At 48.2% G+C, this 20,851-nt stretch overlaps 5 protein-coding genes across 5 annotated transcripts; 1 reads left to right on the forward strand and 4 right to left on the reverse strand.

The window, feature by feature from the left end:
* Positions 1-466: 466 nt before the first annotated feature.
* LAJ45_07690 (uncharacterized protein) lies at positions 467-2,688 on the forward strand (the record flags this gene model as incomplete). Its single annotated transcript, XM_046117246.1, has 5 exons — positions 467-635; positions 699-1,149; positions 1,372-2,065; positions 2,138-2,215; positions 2,278-2,688. The coding sequence occupies 5 exons, from the start codon at positions 467-469 to the stop codon at positions 2,686-2,688; spliced, it is 1,803 nt and encodes a 600-aa protein (XP_045969542.1).
* Positions 2,689-6,657: 3,969 nt separating this feature from the next.
* On the reverse strand, positions 6,658-7,959 carry LAJ45_07691 (uncharacterized protein; the record flags this gene model as incomplete). The annotated part of the gene is made up of 1 exon (XM_046117247.1): positions 6,658-7,959. The coding sequence occupies one exon, from the start codon at positions 7,957-7,959 to the stop codon at positions 6,658-6,660; it is 1,302 nt and encodes a 433-aa protein (XP_045969543.1).
* A 1,514-nt stretch (positions 7,960-9,473) lies between these two features.
* Positions 9,474-11,668, reverse strand: LAJ45_07692 (uncharacterized protein; the record flags this gene model as incomplete). The annotated part of the gene is made up of 2 exons (XM_046117248.1): positions 9,474-10,238; positions 10,292-11,668. The coding sequence occupies 2 exons, from the start codon at positions 11,666-11,668 to the stop codon at positions 9,474-9,476; spliced, it is 2,142 nt and encodes a 713-aa protein (XP_045969544.1).
* A 1,193-nt stretch (positions 11,669-12,861) lies between these two features.
* LAJ45_07693 (uncharacterized protein) lies at positions 12,862-15,481 on the reverse strand (the record flags this gene model as incomplete). Its single annotated transcript, XM_046117249.1, has 3 exons — positions 12,862-13,505; positions 13,560-15,038; positions 15,136-15,481. The coding sequence occupies 3 exons, from the start codon at positions 15,479-15,481 to the stop codon at positions 12,862-12,864; spliced, it is 2,469 nt and encodes an 822-aa protein (XP_045969545.1).
* Positions 15,482-20,169: 4,688 nt separating this feature from the next.
* Positions 20,170-20,643, reverse strand: LAJ45_07694 (uncharacterized protein; the record flags this gene model as incomplete). The annotated part of the gene is made up of 1 exon (XM_046117250.1): positions 20,170-20,643. One exon carries the CDS (start codon positions 20,641-20,643, stop codon positions 20,170-20,172), a length of 474 nt encoding a protein of 157 aa, XP_045969546.1.
* Between the last annotated feature and the right edge of the window lie 208 nt (positions 20,644-20,851).

Here is a 20,851-nt window from a genome sequence, read left to right on the forward strand (position 1 = left end):
TTGCCATTATGATCAGTTGAGTTGAGCAACGTCAGTTCGCGTGACGCGAGGTCCATCACAATCTACTTCGGGAGTGGCTAGCGCCGTGCGGCGTAAGTCTTCCATCTTATTCGGTGGGACTGTTAATCTTGGCGGACGCAACAGCAGCCCCAAGCCACAGCCAAATCAATTGGCCTCGCGACAAGTAAATTTCCTAGGCAATTTCCCTGACCACTGCCCTTCTCTCTTCCCTTCTCCCAGCAACACACTCTCAGTCCTCTTTCTTCCCATCCCTCCATCCTTTCCCGTGAGACATCCTCTTCTCCCTTCAAATATTCTCACACTCCCCCATCATCCCTCCATCCTCCCACCCAATTTTCGCTCAACAGCATTAACCTTCTGCTACAAAATATTCGACCCCAACGCGTCATATCACCACAGACCCGCCCCTCTCCTTACAAAAAAAAATTAAATTCGATTGTCAATAATGGCCGCTGACGCGCCATCTCCCCGTCCCACTGCGGAGGAAGCCACCGCATCTGCTGAGAACAGCGAAATCCAGAATGACGCGACCAAGAGCGCCGCTGTCGCCGACAAGTCAGATACTGCTGACGCGGTTGTCGCGGACGTTGGAGTAGGTGAAAAGGAGAAGGAAGGTGAGAAGGAAGCCAAGACGAATGACGACACAACGAACGCGGCCGCTGACGAGGGCGATAAAGCCGCCGGCGAGCCCTCAAAGAACGATAGTGATGAAAAGGATGAAGAGAAGGAGAATGCGGCGGCAACCGAACCCGAGGCCGATACAGAGGATGTTTCTGCTCTTGATGGCTCGACGGATGTCAAAAAATCGAAGAAGAAGTCACCCGCTACAACCGCGAAATCAACTCCCAAATCTGCCGCGAAGAAAAAGTCCCTTGCCAACCTGAAGAGCAACGGCACACCTGCAAAGGTGAAGAACGCTGATGTTAACTACGAGCCTGGAATGCAGGTTTTGGCCAAAATGAGGACTTTCCCGCCATGGCCGGCTGTCATTCTTTCGGAGGAGCTTCTCCCGGAAGCCCTGCTCAAGACCAGGCCTAGCAACAAGAATCCTCGGACAAAGGGATCATCTGCCGAGCCTGCAGAGGTCAAAAGGCATTGGCCTGTTATGTACATGGGAACCAACGAATAGTGAGTGTGCCCCTTTCCTTCGTGTTTTCATGAAACTGCGCGATTCTCTACGATTCGCCACCCCCTTTGTGGTGGTTGGATCATACGTTGTTTACTTTTTTTCCCGCAACCCCGCTGGTTGCACAAAAATCCTCACTTTCCTCATTTCCTTTTCGTGTTTTTTTCTCGGACTTTGGCGAAATTTTGTATTTTTTACGCAAAAAACTGACTTTCCCCCTACAGCTCATGGATGAACATTGCCAACTTGGATCCGCTCACTGCGGAGATTCTTGCTACACCTCCAACAAATATCAAGAGCAAGGGACTTTTAGATGCCTACCAAGTAGCACAAGAAGGATTTGGCCTCGAGCAGGTTAAGAAACTTCAGGCCAGCGAGGTTATGGATGTTGATACAGCCGAGGAAGACGCAGCCGAGGAAGATGCGGCTGAGGAAGAAGCCGAATCAATGGAAGTTGATGAGCCAGAGTCAGAAGCGGACAAGAAATCGAAGAAGGCGAAGAAGCGAAAGCTGTCAACATCGGATGAGGATCCCGAGACTTCAGAGAAACCTGCCAAAACCCCTAAGAAGGCTGCTTCTAAGGCCAAAACGCCAAAAACCAAAACCGCCAAAACTCCTAAGACTCCAGCCAATGGCACAACGGCCAAAGCGGCAGCCAAGCCCAAGGCTAGCACAGCCAAAAAGGAAAAGGCTGCCCCAGCCCCTAAAAGCGCCAAAAAGAAGACACCTGCAAGAAGCAGCAAGGCCAAGAGCGCGGAAAAGGTCGATGAGTCAGATTCTGAGCGGGAAGAGGCTTCTTCTGAGGTTACTAAGGAGGAGGAGAAAGACTCCGCTGAATTCCAGATGAAGCAGGTCAAGCAGCTTCGAGGACGGCTACAGCGGGGCTTTCTGACTAAGGATACACCTCCATCGGAAAAGGTAAATTTCTACATGTGTTCTCTTCTGATTCGTGTAATTTTTGTGATTTCTAACGTGGGCATGGGAATACAGGACATGCCCGATATGGCTAGCAAATTTGACCTCTTAGAAGAGCTTCAGAATAAAGGAATCGATGCTGAAGTCATCAAGGTATGCCACATTCTAGTCCTAATTGATTATTTTACATGGGTTTATTCTAAACCGGCCTATAGTCGACCAAAATCAACAAGGTTCTCAAGGGAATTTTCAAATTGCCGTCGGTTCCTCTGGATGATAAATATAACTTCAAGAAACGCTCCGCCGATCTTCTCCAAAAGATGAACGTCGTTCTTGCCGCTGATGGAGCCACGCCAGCCACCGAGAAGACCTTGGCTGTCGGCAAGGAGAAGGATATCAAAAAAGCTGCTGAAAAGAAGAACGGCGTCAAGGCCGATGAGGCGGACCAAGACAAGGAAGAGGAGAAGTCCGAGGAGAAAGCAGATGACAAGAACGACGAGGATCCAGCTACCAGCAAGAAAGAGGATGTCGAAATGAAGGACAGCGACGTCAAGGCTGCTGACGCTGAGAAGGAGGAGACAGCCAAGGAGGTACCTGAGAAGGAGGCCGTTGAGGCATCAAACTAAAAAAGGAGCCGAAAAAAAAAACCGGAATCAATAAGGGCATGGGAATTGATTTTTCTTAATTCTTATTGTTTCAATATCAATACGTGAGTGAGTTTAGCACAGGGCAGTTTGCGAGAAAAGTATTCTGCCTATCTGCATCTGTCTGTTTAGTTTTCGGGGGTATCGGGTTTAAGCTCAAGCGTGCATTGTCTGTATCTGTGTTGTGGTGTGCGCTGCTTCATTTGATTTCGTCCTTCATATGAGGAATGATAGCCCTACCATATTTCCTTTCTTTCTGCCTTTGCTAGTCTCATGTGTTAGTCTTTTACCCATGAACTTTTATCCTTTCTTTCGTTATCGATTGTTCGTGTCCGTGTTCTGTTTCTTCATCTTCATCGTGTAGTTTCTATCCTCTCGAACCAGCATCGAGTAAAGTGAGTTCAATCGCTTTTTCTTTCTCCCTCATTCCCCTCTTTTTTTCCAGTCATCCTCTTTTTTTTCGAGTTATCATTTTTTATGAGTATGGTACGTGGTACGTAGGAGCGAAGGCAATGGAGGGTAGGATTATTCTTTATTTTTTTTTTGTCAACAAAAAAAAACGATGCGTTGCGTATATATAATAATCCATGTCTTTTTCTTTTTTTGTTTTGCTTTATCATCTTGGAGACGTGTGCTGCTGCTGGCTGGAGAGGGCGCAGTGCAGGAGACGGAGCGATGTTATGTAAATGAGTGATTGAGTTTTAGGTTAGAATTTTGATGATGGATTTAATTCTACTTTTTTTTTTTTTTTTTTTTTATCTTGTCCATGACCGTTTGGTAGAAAATATGGATCCATCAAGAGAGATCACTACGTGTAGTGCGTACATGTAGTGCGCGTGGTTCAATTAATTGATTGTTGATCATTTCCAAAACTTGACCCTCTGGCTTTAGCTAATGTCTACGGCACCTGACAACTTATTTGCTAACTCCTCTATCCAATCGCTCTAAATTACCTGATTGCTTAGTGAGTCAGAGCTTAACTGTTTTGGAGTGCTTGTGGGGAATATAAATTAATAAGACTATCTTATCATCTGCTGGAATCCCTAGATCCTACGACCTCCAGCCCCCGGAATTAAAAAAAAGTAGGAATCTTAAATACACACGTGCAGAAGGTGGAGGAAAGAATACAATAGGTAGATATTGACCCTAACCCCCCCTCCACATTGCATGGCCAATCCCTCGGCAGATCGACTCACCCTCTTGGACTGAGCCGGCTTGGCCCCGACTGAGTTGAGTTTTTGTACAACTATATCTTATTGGGCCGGCTTGACCCGTCTGACTGAGCAGACCTTGTCCGACTGAGTTCTGTAGACTTGGCTCCCCGTACGACTGATATTTGATGCAGCACTGTACTAACTTGGTCATATGACTGAGTCGGCTTATAGGTACTAGAAACCCCGAGGTCATAATTATATAATATTGAATCCCGAAAGAGATAAAAGTAAAATGCTTGGATTGGCCTAGCCCTTCCGACTGATTCAAGTGCAGGAAGGATTAAATAGACCGCATCGCCCAACTGAGTTGATCTGTAACCCAAGTCCCGTCGGGTTGAATCGACATGCAGATCGGGCTCAGTCCATTCTCTCCACCATATATTTGTCCGTAGCATCAGCCACCATTATCTCGGCCTTTCAACCAATTACATACACTGTTTCTTCAATTGGCTTCCCGCCCTGAAGGCCGAGGTCACTTAATATGAGAACTCAATCAAATCGTTAGCTAGTTCAACTGAGCTCAGTCGAGATTTCATTCCAACTGAGCTAGCCTGTATACCAAGCCTCAATTGGTTGTTCTGTTGGGTTCCTGCTTCTGGAGCGCTCAATTTACTTCTGGCCTTCCGTTGGCTGGTTTAATTTCCGTGCGGGCTGGGTCCTAAACTGAGCAGATGCAATTCCTACCCGCTATGGCGCCAGCCGTCATATCATCGGTCTTGTTAAGACTGATAAAAGCTAGAGAGCTTATCTGTAGACTGAGCTGGTTTTATTCTGTCCAGCCTCAGAGCTGTAGGCTAACTGGCCCATCGAACTGAGTTAAGATAGACTGAACTCAAGGTAGGCTTGGGCTCGTCCGACTCAGTTGGCCTATGGACTAAATTGAGTTTGCTATTTCAGAAGTCGAGGAATGCTTTGCTATCTCTTTTATAGTTCCAATCATTCAAACTGGCGATATGCAATAGGACGTACCTAACTCAGACTCAGCCTTCCTGTAGGCAAAATCCACCCTCAAGTCAAGTAATTTATTGGGAGTGTACCTTGATAACACCTATTATCCGCATTTCAATCTCTTTCGACTGATTTCTTTCAAGATCTTCGGCAGGTCTAGGTTGCTCTACAGATTCCCCTTACTTCCCGGGATCCCTATTGAACAAGCAGACGACATTATGCACATCGATCGACTCATTAAGCCCAAGTCAGAATGCTAACTGAGCTACTCAGTTTCGACTGAGATGAATTACACCGCCCGACTGAGTTGCCCATGCAATCCGACTTAGTTTTCCCATCCAACTCGCCTCCCACGTGGCCACAGAGCTGAGTTCCATTCCTCATCAATTTTCCCGCCCAACTTCGTCGAAGCTGTTGACTGAGCCCGCCCTAGCAGGCCTCACTCGACTGAAGAAACCTGTAGATTGGACTTAGTTCGGTCAGCCTGCCGTTTCAGGCCTAACTCATTGAAAAAGATAACCGCGCCTACCTTGTTTTTTTTGGGGGGGGCCTTCCCTATCAATAGCTCCCGAAGGTGCAGTATTCAACAGTCCCGCGCTGATGTTCAGTCCTGACCGACTCAGTCGACACAGAATTTCCAGTTGAGCCCAGTCCCATTCCCAGCCATAGCCTTCAATGGACTGAGCCATTCCTGCTGTCAATATGGGTGCCACGCGTGAGTTAGGGGCGCGGCGGAGCGGCGGAGCGGCAGGGCGGCCATGTAGATGATAAAAAAATGTATATAAACAGTGTATGGTCGAAGGGAAGAGAGAGAGGGAACCAGGAGACTGGTAGGAACCAATAGGTAGATAGGAGGAGAAGACGGTGAGAGCGTGAACAGATCTTGCGTGATAGAGATGTCTTGCTGCAAGAAACCCATAAACTAGTGCCGCACAATCTCAGAGGTAAGCTGTAAGTAAATAAGTTGAAGACGTGATCGAGTGTTGCCTTGTTGTAGAAGTGCCCACCTCACCGTACAAGGCTCTGGGATTTAGTGAGTGAACAGATATATCCTCACCAATCAACACCCCATTTAGCTCACTCACTTAATGCCAGAGCCCTGTACTGTGCAGTGGTATTAATATATGTGTGAGTGATATATATGCAGTGGTGACTTAAAAGTGCAAGTACATGTAGAGCTGTGACAATTGTATCTGAGTGATTAGCCTCATGTTTGTCTTGTGCCTAAATTTCTTCTGAAGGAATATCCGTACCTAGGCTGTAGCTAGTGCTTTAGGTTTTATATATACATTTAATTGCGAGGCTTTAATTAGTCGGATTCGATGCGCAGCCCTTTGATTTGGGCACATCTGTAGATGACATAGATGGTGGCCATGGTTCGGGTCCGCTGCAGGATATGCTCGTGTCTAACTCGCCCCGCCATATTTTTCTATTAGCGCCTTTCTCGCGATTTACAATCATAGATTCTCGCTCGCTACTAGCACATGGGCCGGGTAACGTTTGAAATTGAGGTTGCTTGCCTTAGTTTGGCTTGTGAATCACAAAGTATCACCCGCCGGCCCAACCCGGGAGAAAATATTTTTATGATCGATTGACTTATTAAATATCAGCTACAGCAAAAAACAGTGTTCATATTATAGGAAGAGAAGTAAATTTAACACCAGCTAGCTGATCCTGCAGCTCAATGTCTAGTCTCAACAGACGCAATGATTAAATAGCCCAACTAGCTAGTACTGACCATATGGCCATTGCAACTTATATAAAAACAACACAAGTGCACCACATGATATTAGTAGTAGAACGACCTCTCATTGTCTGGCCACACAATCGTGAGGTAAATAGCGACCATCAAGAGGAGAATCGACACCCAGACCAGGGAGAACGGGTAGGTGCAGCTGCGTTTGAGGAGGCTTGGGCCGGCCTTTGCTGCCTCTTCACGATGTTCCAGCTGAGCCCTTGATTCTTTGTATAACTGCCGGAAGCATTCCTCCTCTTCTTCATAGCCGCGGTCGTCGAGGTGTTCCGAGTCTGTCGATCTCTCCTCGTCTTCGGAGTCTGTCACAGACTCTTCTTCACTCTCATCCGAGCGTTCCCCAGCCGAGCGCTCCGAATCCGAGTGCCCCTCATCCTCGTAACCTTCATCTTGGGAATTTTCCTGAACCTCAATAGTCCACTTCAAGCTTCCGAGAAACTTTCTCAGGACCTCCTCCTGCTGCACACGAATTTCCTCCTGCTGAGCCCTGACTGCCCTCAGCTTTCTTTCATTCTCCCTCTTCCTCCCCTCCGTAAGCTTATAACCCGTTTTGAACGCCGGGATCTTCTCCTCAAACACCTTGATCTCCCCCGCCGATATATACTGCCTAACAACCTTCCCATAGTTATCCCCCAACTCCATATCCGCGCCCGCCTGCACCAAAAACTTAAAAACCACCACCCTCTGCGCCAACGACATCTTCACATTTTTCGTCAGCCCAGGCACGCCATCAAAGGCCTTCCCCCTCGCCTCCTGCCCCAACGCCACAAAATGCAGCGCCGTCGCTCTATTGACATCCCGCGCATTCACATCCGCACCCATCTGTACCAGCACCGGCACCACCCCAAACCGCCCCTCCGCAACCGCAACGTGCAGCGGCGTCAGCGCAATGAACCGCGTCTTCCTGTCGATATCCGCGCCACCCTGCTCCACCAGCATCTTCACAACGTTGACGTGCCCGCCCTGGGCCGCGTAGTGGAGCGCGCTCCATCCGTGGGTCGTGGCAGCGTCGGCGGGGATCCCGCGGTTGAGGAGGATGCTGACTGTGCGGTCGTGGCCGTGCTCGGAGGCGTAGTGGAGGGCGGTTTTGTTTTGCTCTTTTGCGTTGGGGGTGGTGGCGGAGAGGCCGTGCAGCATGAGGAGTTTGACGAGGTCTGCGTGGCCGTGTTTGCAGGCGTAGAGGAAGGGGGTGAGGGTTGGGTTGTCGACGCGGATGGCGGCGGCGAGGTAGGGGAGGAGTGCGGAGAGATTGATGCGGTCGAGGTTTTGGAGGATGTTGGGGGGTGTGTTTTTTGCGAGGAGGTTTCGGAGCGGTATGGGGAGGTTGATCAGTGACATTGTACTGGTGGTATTTGTTGATGTTCAATAACAATAATAGTAATCTTGGTGGCCAGTAAAAAGTGTTCCGGTTTAATGAGTAGACGAAAAAGAGATTTATGTTTATCTATCTCGAATTAGTAGTGATAAACAATTGGTAGTGTAAAAAGATGAGTATTAATATCCATTACCAGCTTGCGTTGTCCTTTTTGATTACTTCTAAGTCAAGTATAAAACCTTAAATCAACTGACTCAGGAGGTTGTTGAAAAGATTCTATACTTGTGAGTTGAGTATATTGTAGTGTTGAGTGTTGGTGGTGGTACGGTAGCGGAGGGTAGATGTTGGGGTTTTATACTCCCTCCAGCTTGCGCACTTGAATGTGGTGGTCCGTGGTTTGTTAGCGTGCCGAATTTGTAAGTGCCATGTCTCGGTAAAATAGGCGAATGAAAACGTCAAAAAGGGCATCCAATCATAATAGTAGGACAGCAGGCAGTACTGGTAGTTGAATAGTGTTACAGAATCCACGTAAAGTCCCATAAAAACTTCTTTGTGTTCTATTCATCTAATGCGTTTCTCAAAAAACCTAAGTACACGTAATTCATAACTATGTATACTCTAGTCACAAGTTTTTTTGTCACAAAAGATACACCGTCCACCGTTCTTGAAAACTGTTACCATCATCCTGAAGTATAATGCTATGTAGAATACCATGCCCGTCCTTGATAGCACGTATAGCTGTATAATGAATTTGCTTGACTTTCATTATGTGTCCGTCATCTAGCAACTACACAATATCGCAATGTTTCTCGTGATGCCCTTAGTTAGCGTAGCCGCTACGATTTCACGTACGTTCACGGTACCGGTGTAGCTAATATTGCATCACAAGCCATAGACTGGCTGCATCTTCCTCTCCCATACCCCCACTAATAGCTGATCAACTTGTAGACATCTAACAGGTGGCCCGTACAAGTACTGGTACACGCGCACCCTTCTTCTCACCAAACACTTCACTGCGTACGTGCTCTGCTGGCACACATGTCCCAACCCTCCTTGCTCACCACAACCCTATCTCCCTGAACCTACACCGACCGAAATCCACGATAACAGGAACAGATTGTGACCTCGGCCTCTCATGTGATAGTCTCTCCGACATATCTGATAGCAAAACATCACGGAATACCTACATGTAGTGATGATTTCCCCACAAGGAGCGAAAGCTTCTAGCCTACTCTAACCTTCAATGGCACACAGCCTGCATTGCATAGAACGATTAGACACGGATCTAGATCGGGCCATCACACCGAGTGATCACCCATGACCCAACAAATCTCACGCCAGCAGGGATACAAGGCGACAGAGATCAACTCGTTTCAATCTGCATCAAGCTACTTACACGTACTTGGCCAAAAAATTACACAACACAGGATATATACGCCCCCCCCCCGCCCGCCCAAAAAATGAAAACCAGTACAAACCGAATATAACCAAAAAAATAAAAAAGAGAGAGAGAGAAAATTAAAAAGAAGACCCCCGGTTACGCCGTTACTCCGGATTCGCCAACAATATCATACCAGTCTCCTACCTCCTGGACCCTCTTCAGCATCTCCTTCTCCTCACCCACGTCGTCCACAATCACTCCTTCTTCACTCTCGCTGTCATCATCGTCATCGTCATCCAAGTCATCATCATCGTCATCCAAGTCATCATCCTCATCACTGTCCAAGTGTCCCACAATTTCAAGTTCACCCTCAACTGGCTGTATCTCCAGGTCAAAGCTGTCCGTCACAATCTCTGGGCATCTCTCCGCGCCTCTCTCCGCCAACAAGGCGACGACATCATCCGCTCCAGCCACATAAGCAAGCCGCATGGCGGTCTTCCCCTCTTCGTCTTTCGCATAAATATCGCACCCCGCATCCAGCAGTATCTCTACTACTTCCCGTGTTACGCTCCACCCCTTTCCCAAAAGCACATGCAGCGGATTCTGCTTTTTCGAGTCGACCGCATTTACGTCCGCGCCGTGGCTAATGAGGAGCTTGAGGGTCTGGGGTGGCTCTCCGGCTTCGTGGAGCGGAGTGCGGCCGGGGGTTATATGGTTGGACCAAGTGCGGGCGTTGACATCGGCGCCGTTCGAAAGAAGGGCGGAAATAAGGGCAGGGTTTCCGCTTTTGGCGGCGAGATGGAGCGGGGTGATGCCTGTGCGGTCGGTGCAGTTGATCTTTGCTTTGTGGGAGAGGAGAAGATTGAAGAGTGTGATTTTGGTGGGAGGTGTATAATTTACCAGGTGCAGTGGCTGTTTTCCCTTTTGAAAAGTCAGTATTATGGGCAGCTAATATAAGAGTTCAGGAGTTTTACGTATATGACTGAATAGTGGAGGGGTGTCCTGCCGGACTTATCGGGATGGTCAACGTTAGTCCCATGAGATAGGATGAGCCTTGCAGATGTATCATGGCCGTGAATTACTGCTAGATGAAGGGCTGTCTTTCCGTCCTTTGTGACAGCCTCGACATCGGCACCCTTGGTAAGGAGGAGGGCAACTGTATCCTGTCCATAGAGTTGAGAAGCAGCTTCATGGAGCGGGGTTTGTGCATCATTGTCATACGAATTGACATCTGCGCCGCCTTCGATCAGGATAGCAGCAGTACGGACATTCATGTGCCGGGCAGAGATATGCAGCGGGGTGTGTCCCTTGTCATCCTTGACAGAGACCTGTGCACCCTCTCTAAGAAGCAATTGGATCATTGGCACCGGATTATTTGAGTATCCAGCCCAATGTAGTGGTGTTCTCTTTACAGAGTCACGACATGAGGGATCCGCGCCCTTTGCCAACAAAAGCTTTACGACTGCCAGCCTTCCGGAGGCCGCACATGCATGAAGTGGAGTCTTTCTTTCCCGATCCCTCACATCAATGCCCGCACCCTTTTCCAACAATACCGTCACCGTCGACTCATGGCCATGTGCGGCCGCCAGGAACAGCGGCGTACGCCCACCCTCATCCCTCTCATGGACGCCCGCGCCCTTCTCCACCAGCAACCTCACCACCGCCTCCCTCCCACCAATAGCACTCCAGTGCAGCGGCGTCCTCCCATTTTTATCCCTCCCACCCACCTCTGCGCCCCTCTCCAGCAGCACCAAAACCGCATCCTCACAGCCACACATCGCCGCCCAATGCATCGCCGTCTTCCCGTCCTTGTCCTTCACGCTCACGCCGCACCCCCGCTCCAACAGGAACCGCAACACCCCGACATGCCCATTCCGCGCAGCCGAGTGCACAGCAGTCTGCCCGCCCGCGCTGACGCCCTCAGGGTCTGCGCCCGCCTCCAGCAGCAGTCCAACCATGGACACGTGACCACCCACCGCGGCCAGCTGCAGCGCTGTCTTGCGGTCGAAATCGACCGCGGAGACGTCTGCGCCGTTGGCGAGCACTAGGTGCGCGATAAGGTCGTGGCCGTGCATGGCGGCCCAATGGAGTGGGGTGCGGCCGTTGTCGGGGTCTGTAGCGGTGGGGGAGGCAAAGCTGTTTGTGAGGAGGAGTGTTGCGAGGGGGGTGTTGTTGTGTCGCATGGCATAGAAGAGAAGGCCATCTTCGGGCGGGATGAAGTGCGCGTGCAGGAGAGGGGTCAGGAGGGAGTTCAGGCGGCGGTTTGTCAAGAGGAGCGAGGCGATAGCGGAGTTTGGGAGGGTCGAGGCGACGAGGAGGAGGAGTTCATTGGGGAGGTAGAGGAGGGGCATTGTGGGTTATGCGGGGGAGGCGGGGGGGAGGGGGGGGGGGTTGTAAGGTGGGTGGGTTATTGTGGGGTGATTGCGATAAGTAACGATGAGAATAGCTGAAGGGTTTTTTTTCTGTCTACATATAAGATGTCGACAGAGGCGACAGTTTTGAAGCGATTCTGGGACAGAGAAGAGGTTCGGTGAGTGAGTTGATGATCTAGGTTTCAAGGGTTTCTAGCAAGCAGAACCAACCCGGTGATGCGAGGCACAGACGCGCGTGTTTCTTCTACTCCCCTCCCCCCCCCCACCCACCCACCCTCACCCTCATGCAGTATCACTCGGCACCCTATCTACACCTCACCTCTTGCCACATATCTAATAGTTGTAGATATCAGTGTTGCCTTGATGCCCCCCCCCCCCCATAGGCAACTTCCACCGCTTTCCATACCAAAAGTACCCAGAATCTGGCTTGCCGTCCGCCCAATCATTACTCTCCAGTGTGAATTTTGGCGGTCGTGCAACGGCCCAATCGATGCCCGTTCATCAGATAGATCGTACATGGTTCGCCCATGGCCCCAGCCCAGCCCAGCCCAGCTGATCTCCTTGTTTTTTCCTCTCCTACATATACATATGTGCGCCTACTCTACCTGCCTGCCTGCCTACATGTATATACATACATGCTCAATTACTGCATAGAGTAAAATAAATTGCACACTTCACGTCCACTTCTCATCATCATCGTCGTCGTCACTTCCACGGACTGCCATTTGCACGGAATATTGAGCATATGTCAACGTATCTTCCCTCGCGCCTTTTTGCTTTTATGTCTGAGTATATATCATTCTCAAATAAATTCATTTTTTCCACCCCCCCCCCCCCAACTCGTCCGCCGCGCTCCTATTAACATAAGATCCAGATCCAACGGGAAAATAAAAAATATAAACCGTAAATCAGGTGTCAATAATGACATCGATCGCTAGAGAAGACAGATAGATCACAGACATAAAGGAAACCCGTCAGGAGAGAGAACAGCCCCGTCCAAAGCCCGTATCGCCCCGCCAGCATCAATCATATCGTCAAAATACGACAGAGAAAAAAGAAGAAAAATAATAAGTGAAAAGAAATTCCTAAAAAAATACTTTATAACCAAAAAATATCAATATCCAAATAAAGAATAAAAAATTTATGTATCCAAAAAAAACTCCATCCCCACTCTAACTCTCAATACTCCTGATCGCACTTTGCAACGCCCCATCGATATCTGGATGAAAGAACGGCCTCTTCACACTTCCCAGCACCTTTCTCTTTGGTCCACCCGCTGCCAACACTCCCAGCGACACTGGCGCCACCTCATCACTACTCCTCGTAGACTCGGAAGTCAACGGTTTCCCAGCCTCCTCATCAAAGCCTGCCTTCTCATCGATCTCCTCCGCCTGGATCTCCACCGACTCGGCAACGCTGAACACTGGTGTCCATCCCTTCTTCCCAGCCTTGAACTCCTCCGTCGGGAACCCAAATCCAGCAGCAGCAAGCGCACGCCTTGTCCATCTGTTATTGACGGCCGCAAAATGCCATTCCACCTTCTCCGGGGATGCATAACGGTCGAGTTGATTGCGCACGTCAATGAGATTCTGCACGGAGGTGATGTCGACGTTGTTGACTGACGAAAAGTCGAGGATGATAGCCTTGAGCGTGGGGCGGGTGTCTGCGGCAGCGGCGGTTCCCATCTTGGGGCCGGGGTCGTTCCATGGGCGGTCACCGGGTTCGGGCATGAGCGCGGGGTTGGTGGGGCGGGTCGTCTGGAAGATGTGCGCAACGAGGTACTCGGTGTAGTGTGCGGCATTTGAGTAAACAAATCCTAAGTTATATGTTAGCGCGCGCACAACATGGAAAAGGACCAAAAAAAACATACCTTCCGAGAAGCGGTAAATGAAAACACCTGGATACGGACTGACAACCTCAATACCGGGGTTTGAACCGTCCTTGTGGTCGAATGGAAGGAAGACATTCCTAGAACTTGTGAGGTCCAAGCTTCTCCCGAGGGACTTTTTGGCGGGGCTGCGCTTGGTCTCCAGGGGGAATGAGGCCCCGCGGGGTGAATCCCTGCTTTGGCGGGGGCTTTCGTCGTTGCCCCCACCGAGGAGGTGATCTCCGAGAACCGAGTGAATTTTGACACGGCCCAAAAAGTGGCCCTTGGCCTTTGCGATGCGGAATAACAGGACGGCAGCAGATACGGCAACGGTAACGTAGATTCCATTTTCGATGGTGGTGAAGATTGTGACGATGACTCCAGCGAAAAAGATAATCACTTCCAGGGGAGAAACAAGCCAAAACTTATAGACTGTGTTCGGCGGGGTAATGAGATCGCCAACAGCGTGGATGATGACGGCCGAGAGGGATGAGTTGGGGATATAGTAGAAGACACTGGTGAGGAGATAGATGGCTAGGAGGACGACAATTCCAGTGACAACTCCGGCGAAGGGGGTTCGGACTCCAGCCTTGGACTTGATGGCAGTACGGGAGAATGAACCAGTTGCGGGATATCCACCGAAGAAGGGGCCAAAGATATTTGTGATACCAATTGCGATCATTTCCTGTGAGGGGTTGATTGTGTAGTTGTTGATCCTACCAAAAGACTTTGAGATAGCGATATGCTCAATCAACATGACAATGACCGTGGCTGGGAGTTCTGCACGGAATGATGCAAAGATCTCAGCGTTGACAACTGGAACACCCATATGCTGGAACCCGCTGGGGACCTTCTGGAGAATTTTGAAACGAGGGTGGGACTTCCTGTTTCGATTCACCAACCACGAGATCATGGTATAGAGCAAGATAACGAAAGCAGTCCTCAGAGTAGCCAGGAAGAACCAAGTCTTCTGTTGACGCGGGTATCTCTTGGTCAAAAACCCGGTGGTGACCCATCTCAAAAGATATAGGAGAAATAACGCCGACAAGCCCATAGCAGCATCTATCTTTGTGCTTGGGAGATGCTTCAAACTGTTGATGATAACAAGATATGTAGGGCCACGAGTATTGAAACCCGACATGCCCATCAAATTGGAAACCTGGCCTGCAGCAATACTAATAGCAGATCCGGTCATGAACGCGGCAATGGCAGTGAGTGGGATATATTCAACCACAAAACCGAGGCGTAGCAGTCCTAGCGCAGTAACAATACCTCCAGCTACAAGTGCCAGCCCAGAGGCGACAGCTTGTGCGGGGAGGTCAGGTGAGTTTGCGACAATATTACCGACAAGGGTTGACATAACAGCAACGGGGCCAATGGTGATATCCTTAGAGGTTGCAAAGAACCAATAGATCATCACACCGACAAACGACGAATAAAGACCGAATTCAACAGGGAGATTTGCAAGCTTTGCATATGCCACTATTTAATAATCAATATTGATTAGTACACTTTTTCATATATGTATGGACTAGTCCGGGATTGTTTTTGGAAAAGAGGCACATAGGAAGATACTTACTTCCTTGAGGAATGACGACACATCCAACAGTAATACCAGCGACCAGATCACCATAAAGCCATTTCCTGTTATACCTGTGAATCCAACTAATGAAAGGGAACAGGCTCATGACATATTCTGCGGCTCCTGGGGCAGTTGGCTTGAACTCCCCAATCCACTCAACTATTGTAGGTTCCTCCTCAATGTATGCATCCGAGGACGTTGACCGGATAGATCCACCCTCAGAGGTTGACTCTTTTGGAATATCCAAGGGAGGATTTCTCGCAAGGACAGCTGGGGTGAGATCAATTCCTAGGACCTTTGCGAGGCCATGGCCGATTTTTGACGACATGGGCGAGTCTGTCATTATCCGTGATGTTGCAGATATTCAACCCTTTGTTGAATATTAACAGTAACGACTAATGAACAGAATAGGTAGAGAGTGGAAAGAATAAAAAAGGGGAAGAGGGTGGGTTGTTGTTAAAGGCTTAAGGATGGAAGTGGGGAAGGAAAATGTATTGGGATGAACTAAGGACGGATGTCCTCTGAATTTGTAATTTTGTAATCACCACTCTAATATTGACGGGTGTGGAGGTTGGTAGTGGCTAGAGTGTAATGGATAGAACTCGTAATTCGTGATATGGCAGAATTATCCCGTGCAGTGTTGCCACCAGGATTCTTGGGATTTAACACCTTTGTTCCGCTCTTTTTTCCTGCAGGTCTAGTGTTACTATTACTGCTTTTATGATGTGCTTGCTGATGGGTAGATCTTGGAAACGGACCGTCTTGTGCGCCCCTTCTTATTTAGCCCCATACTTCCACATACGTAGAGGGCATGTACCTACATTTTCATGCTAACTAAGTTTTCATTCCGGACTGACATGGTTCTCTTTTTTCTTTCGGAACCGGGAATCTAATCTGTTGGAGGGCAAGAGCAGAAACCGTCACTGTGGGTTAGTGGGGGAGGTTTGGAACTTGGAAGGGTCCAACTCGAGCCCTGTCGTCGAAATCATCCAATCACAGCTCAGCCTGAAGGCGACATTGCGGAGCTCCATGTCGCAACACAACAACCACGGCACAGTTACAATGCTGGGCACTACACACTACCCCTCCCACTGCGTATTCTTGAGCATGGTGGGCGGTGAGGGGCTTAACGCGGCATCACTCGTTCAATTCTAATTAATTACCAACTGAACTTCGCCAAAACGGGCACAACGCATTGATTCCACTTAGAAAAAGTAAATGGGTGGGGTGTGCGAGGTTTCTAGAGGCAACCGAGAAACATTTTCAGCAAATCCTTTGCTTTTTCGCTTGGTTTTCAAGCTATCCGATTGGTGATCCTTAACTTCGGTACTTTGGAGACGAGGTAAGCTTTTTCAAGGTTTGGTGACTTGGTTGGTGGTAACTCGAAGGTCCTCTGATCTCTCTCTGATCTCTCTCTGATCTCTCTCTGATGCAGTTGTCGATGTCATTGTTCCTGTGATCTTCTAGCGGCGAGCCGTCGTTGTCGAGTAGAATGGGCACGTTTATTTTTTTCGATACACTTGGTTGGTCTCTGTCTCTCTTCAATAACAGCGGGGAAGTCTCGCTAGTTTTGCTCTGTTCACGCGGACGTACAGTCAACCCCAGTACCAGATTTCGGCCATAGCGGGTGTGTGACAACGCCGCATTAACTCCTGCAGAGGAGGGAGCTACATATCTTAACGTTACAGATAATCGAGTGCCAAGGGGCAAGGGAATATCCTCTGCTACCCAGTACTAGATACCTGAGCTTCATCTAGTTACCAGCCAGTTGAAAGGGGTTTGAAATAGAAGATAGGCCTATCATAGTTCAAAGTGAAATGGCGTGCTCAACCTAGTATTTGTTTAAATATTGCACCATCAATACTCCACAATATTGCACCACAACTCTCAACTCTGTAAGGCACGAAGGTTTGTTTTTTCCAAAGGATCCTTCATCACCCCGCTCAAGCAGATAGCTATCGGTTCTATTAAGAAGTTTTACAGCGAAAATATCGATCCGTATGTTGTGATATGACCGCGCATTTGTGTCGTGTGCGCTGTTGGTGTTGATCCCGAAGCTTTCTGAAAAAAAACAGCTATCGTGCGTGCCTGAGGACACATGTGTGGAGACACAAAAACACGGAAACTCAAGAACCAAACGCAGCTTGCATCCACGTATACATTTACAGCGCTAGTTCGATGATCGTCATTAGAAGGCTTTCTCCGAATTTCCTAGCAGAAATAGAGACTTCAGCTCGGCCCGCATAGGTATTGACCTCTCACATGGATATCAAATAAAAGGAGTGGATGAACCAATTTGAGAACCACTATACCCCCACGATCTTGAATACCGCTTATCTCCTGTATGTCTATCAAACCTTTGAATGCACAGTTTGGTGGAACCAGTGCGGCAGGATACGAGCATATAGCTGAGCCTTTGTATGAATATTAATCTGTCAAAGATAGGCACACCAAGTTGGAGGCGGTCGTTTCGGGAGGACTACATACACAACATTTTAATACATATTAGATTGTACTCCTCGTGACTTCCGTCCTGTTTACACGTATAGACGGCGACTAAACCGATTTCTTAGGACGATTTCGGGGTGTTCTAGTTACGTTACAAATTACAAGGGAGAGTACTGCATATAGCAGGAGGTAATAATGGGGTGGGGGAGGTCTACTAGGACTCGAGGCTGAAGATTATATTCCTGGAACCATTTTTATCCTGCATGGAGAGAAAGCTCATCGGCCAGATTGGCGAGACCCAAATCAAACACCACGCAAAAAGACAAGGATGGGGTTTTCCGTGAGCTTGGGTCTTGGGAATTTGAAATCATGGAAAGCCTAGACTTAGTAGACATGGCTACATCGATGGAAATATTCCATTGGATATGCAGAGTTATTTCTATGTGTAGGTGGCAAAGATAGAGTATAGCACGTACTCTGTATACATGCATTGCTGATCTCGAAATCCCAAATATCTATCACACCCACAAGGAAAATCATCCCATATTCCTTTACAGGCATGTGCTTAGAGTATGTCCTCGTTTACCAGCAAATTGGGTTATGTCCCATATGCACAATCCTTGTTTCTTGCTGGTATATGCTCTAATAACCAATCCGCAATATCATTGAAAATTGCGTGATCGATATGGTTTCTGTCGTCTTTGGCCCAGTTTATTACTTTTAACAATACAAACCCCGGTATATATCAACCTTCTCTCGACGCCACTAGACCCAGCTTTAAGGAGGCGTCTTTTTCTTCTTTTTTTTTCATTATAACGCGGTGAGATGGGCGTGGGGGAAGTTCTCTCATTTACGCAACGACGTGATGAGTGCGAGGAGGATGAGGGGAGGATTTGCCACCACCAACCTGATAGATCGGAAAGCGAGGTTAAGGAAGAGATTTCTGTGAGAATATGAGGGAGGGCGGCACGCGATAGGCGTGGGATTTGGATATGAACGATACGTGATGTTGAGTTTGATCATGAACTGTCACTCGGATGAAACTTTCTTTCATAGGGGTTGCCGCCTCTTACCTTGGTGAGTCCCATTTCATGTTAGGATTCCCTTCTGTGCTGCTCTTAAGTTTTACAGAGAAAGAGGGAAGGTTAGAGCTAATCTAAGGTGGGGATGTGGTGTGATGCATAAAGTTTCTCCTTTTGATCACGTCGGGCATTCACGTCAACATCGCGCGTTCTCTCGAACTCTTCCTAAGCACCAACTATCTACATCCCTAAGACTTTCAGCTTCGAACTCTATCAATTACACTCGCTCAACCTGAAGTCATTCTTTGTATCTATCATCGTTCTCTATCCAGTCCATGGGTTCAGCTATCGTGCTCAACTTTGATCTTCTCTTACGAATAGTTTTTATACATTTTTCTTAACTTGTCATTTCATACTCCCCATCTGATTATCTACAAGTATCTATTCCTCCTACTCTCATGATAGGCTAACTGGAGAGGCCTATAGCTATGTACCATGTTTCGTAGAACCAAACGTGGTCATCCATACAAAGTCTTCCAACACCTGTCACAGACCTTTACAGTCGACCTTCCAAAAACGATCCGGAAAGCAGCGTGGAATTCCCCATGGTTCTAAAACCGTTGGTAGCATTTCCCAGAACCATCGGGGTCGTCTTAATGCTTCCTCCACTGAGCACGCGAGGTTTGAATCACAGATCCCATGATATTAATACGAACTGGGCATCTGCAGGTATTAAATGTACAGTTGTGTATTATATAGTAATGTTCAGCACAAATTTACTTTCACTCCGTGCGTCCGTACGCGCGTGGTCATCCATAATTTCGCCTTATGCGCCCTTATTGTACTCGGCACGCCTATCTGTTCGAACCATACATACACTACATCTGCAACAGGAGAAAAATCCGTATCACTACACTTGATTCAAAGTAGTGCTGTGTCAAACAATCACCAAAAGCTACATCTAGATGATCTAGCGTCTCATATTATTGTGATTACAATCAAGATATGTAATTGCTCAGCGCTAACCACAACTGAATCCAAAGCGGGGAAATAGTCGACAAATTAACATTTATATAGGAATATCTTTACTCCGCATAGCTCTCAGCTCGGCACCACACCAAACCATATCACATATTCGGAATATTTCAGTGGGGCGCAGCCGTGGCACGCCGGAAAATGAGTTGCACAACAACTCTAGGCGTACTGACATCTGACATATCTAGATAGCGCTAGTAATAACAACCCTGCGATCGTGAATATTAACCAGATCTGAACCCCACAATCGGCCGGATTAGTCCCTGATATTAAAAAGCGGGGAATGATTCACGCAGTCACTGCGACGAGCGCGAGCGGTGTTAAAACGCGGGAAGCTAGTTCGCTGCCAGGCAGAGAAATGATTGATATTGGTCTTTTTTCAACAATTACAGACGTCAGGCAAGAGGGGTATTTCTAGATGTTTCGCTCAACAGACCTCGTGATCTCTAATGACGAAAATGAAATTCTATAGTTAGGTGTACTCTATGTGTAAAAATGAAGAAAATACATGATAAAGAATCAATCTCTATGCTTCTGTGTCGAGGATTACACTCTCGACTCCCCTCCGGACACCTCCAGCCCACCCCACCACACCCCTTTCCCTCATAATAAACGCAACCACTGCCTCTTTCGCCTCTTTTTTCCCCAGAGACCTCTCAATCACCAGCCTCTTTATTATCTGCGCCACCTCTCTTTTCTGTAGGGCCGTGATCGTAGATAGACTCTTAACCACTTTTTCATGCAATAGCTTTCTCTCACGCTCGGGCAGCGTTGTCGGCGTGCTCACAAACAATGCTTCTAGCAAAGCTGGGAATTCCTCTTCGTCATCCTCCTCATTACCTGGAGGAACGGAGAGAGGCGTGGAGGTGAGGGAGCGCGAAGGTGGTGTCACCATATGCGAGGGGAGATCATTCCAGTGCTCCTTGATGGTGCCGGATTGGTGCGAGGTCGCCGAAGATGAGGAGGCGGCGCGGGTGAGAGGTGCTCGTGCGGGAAGCATAGTAGTGAGGAATATAATATTTGTATTGCAAATGAGCGTAGATAGTGTTATAGACTTTATGGTGATAGAGGTAGAGATAGTGACAATGAGTGATGGATGGTGAGGTATTTTAGGGGAGGAGAGCTTCGTTGTGAAAACCGTTGCTTCTTTAAGCTCTGGTTTGGTAGGACACATGGAGAGAGGCGCTAGGCAACTTTAGGATTGTGTA

The sequence above is a fragment of the Morchella importuna genome, assembly GCF_003444635.1.
Source record: "Morchella importuna strain M04M26 chromosome Unknown Morimp01GS025, whole genome shotgun sequence".
Classification (NCBI taxonomy): domain Eukaryota; kingdom Fungi; phylum Ascomycota; class Pezizomycetes; order Pezizales; family Morchellaceae; genus Morchella; species Morchella importuna.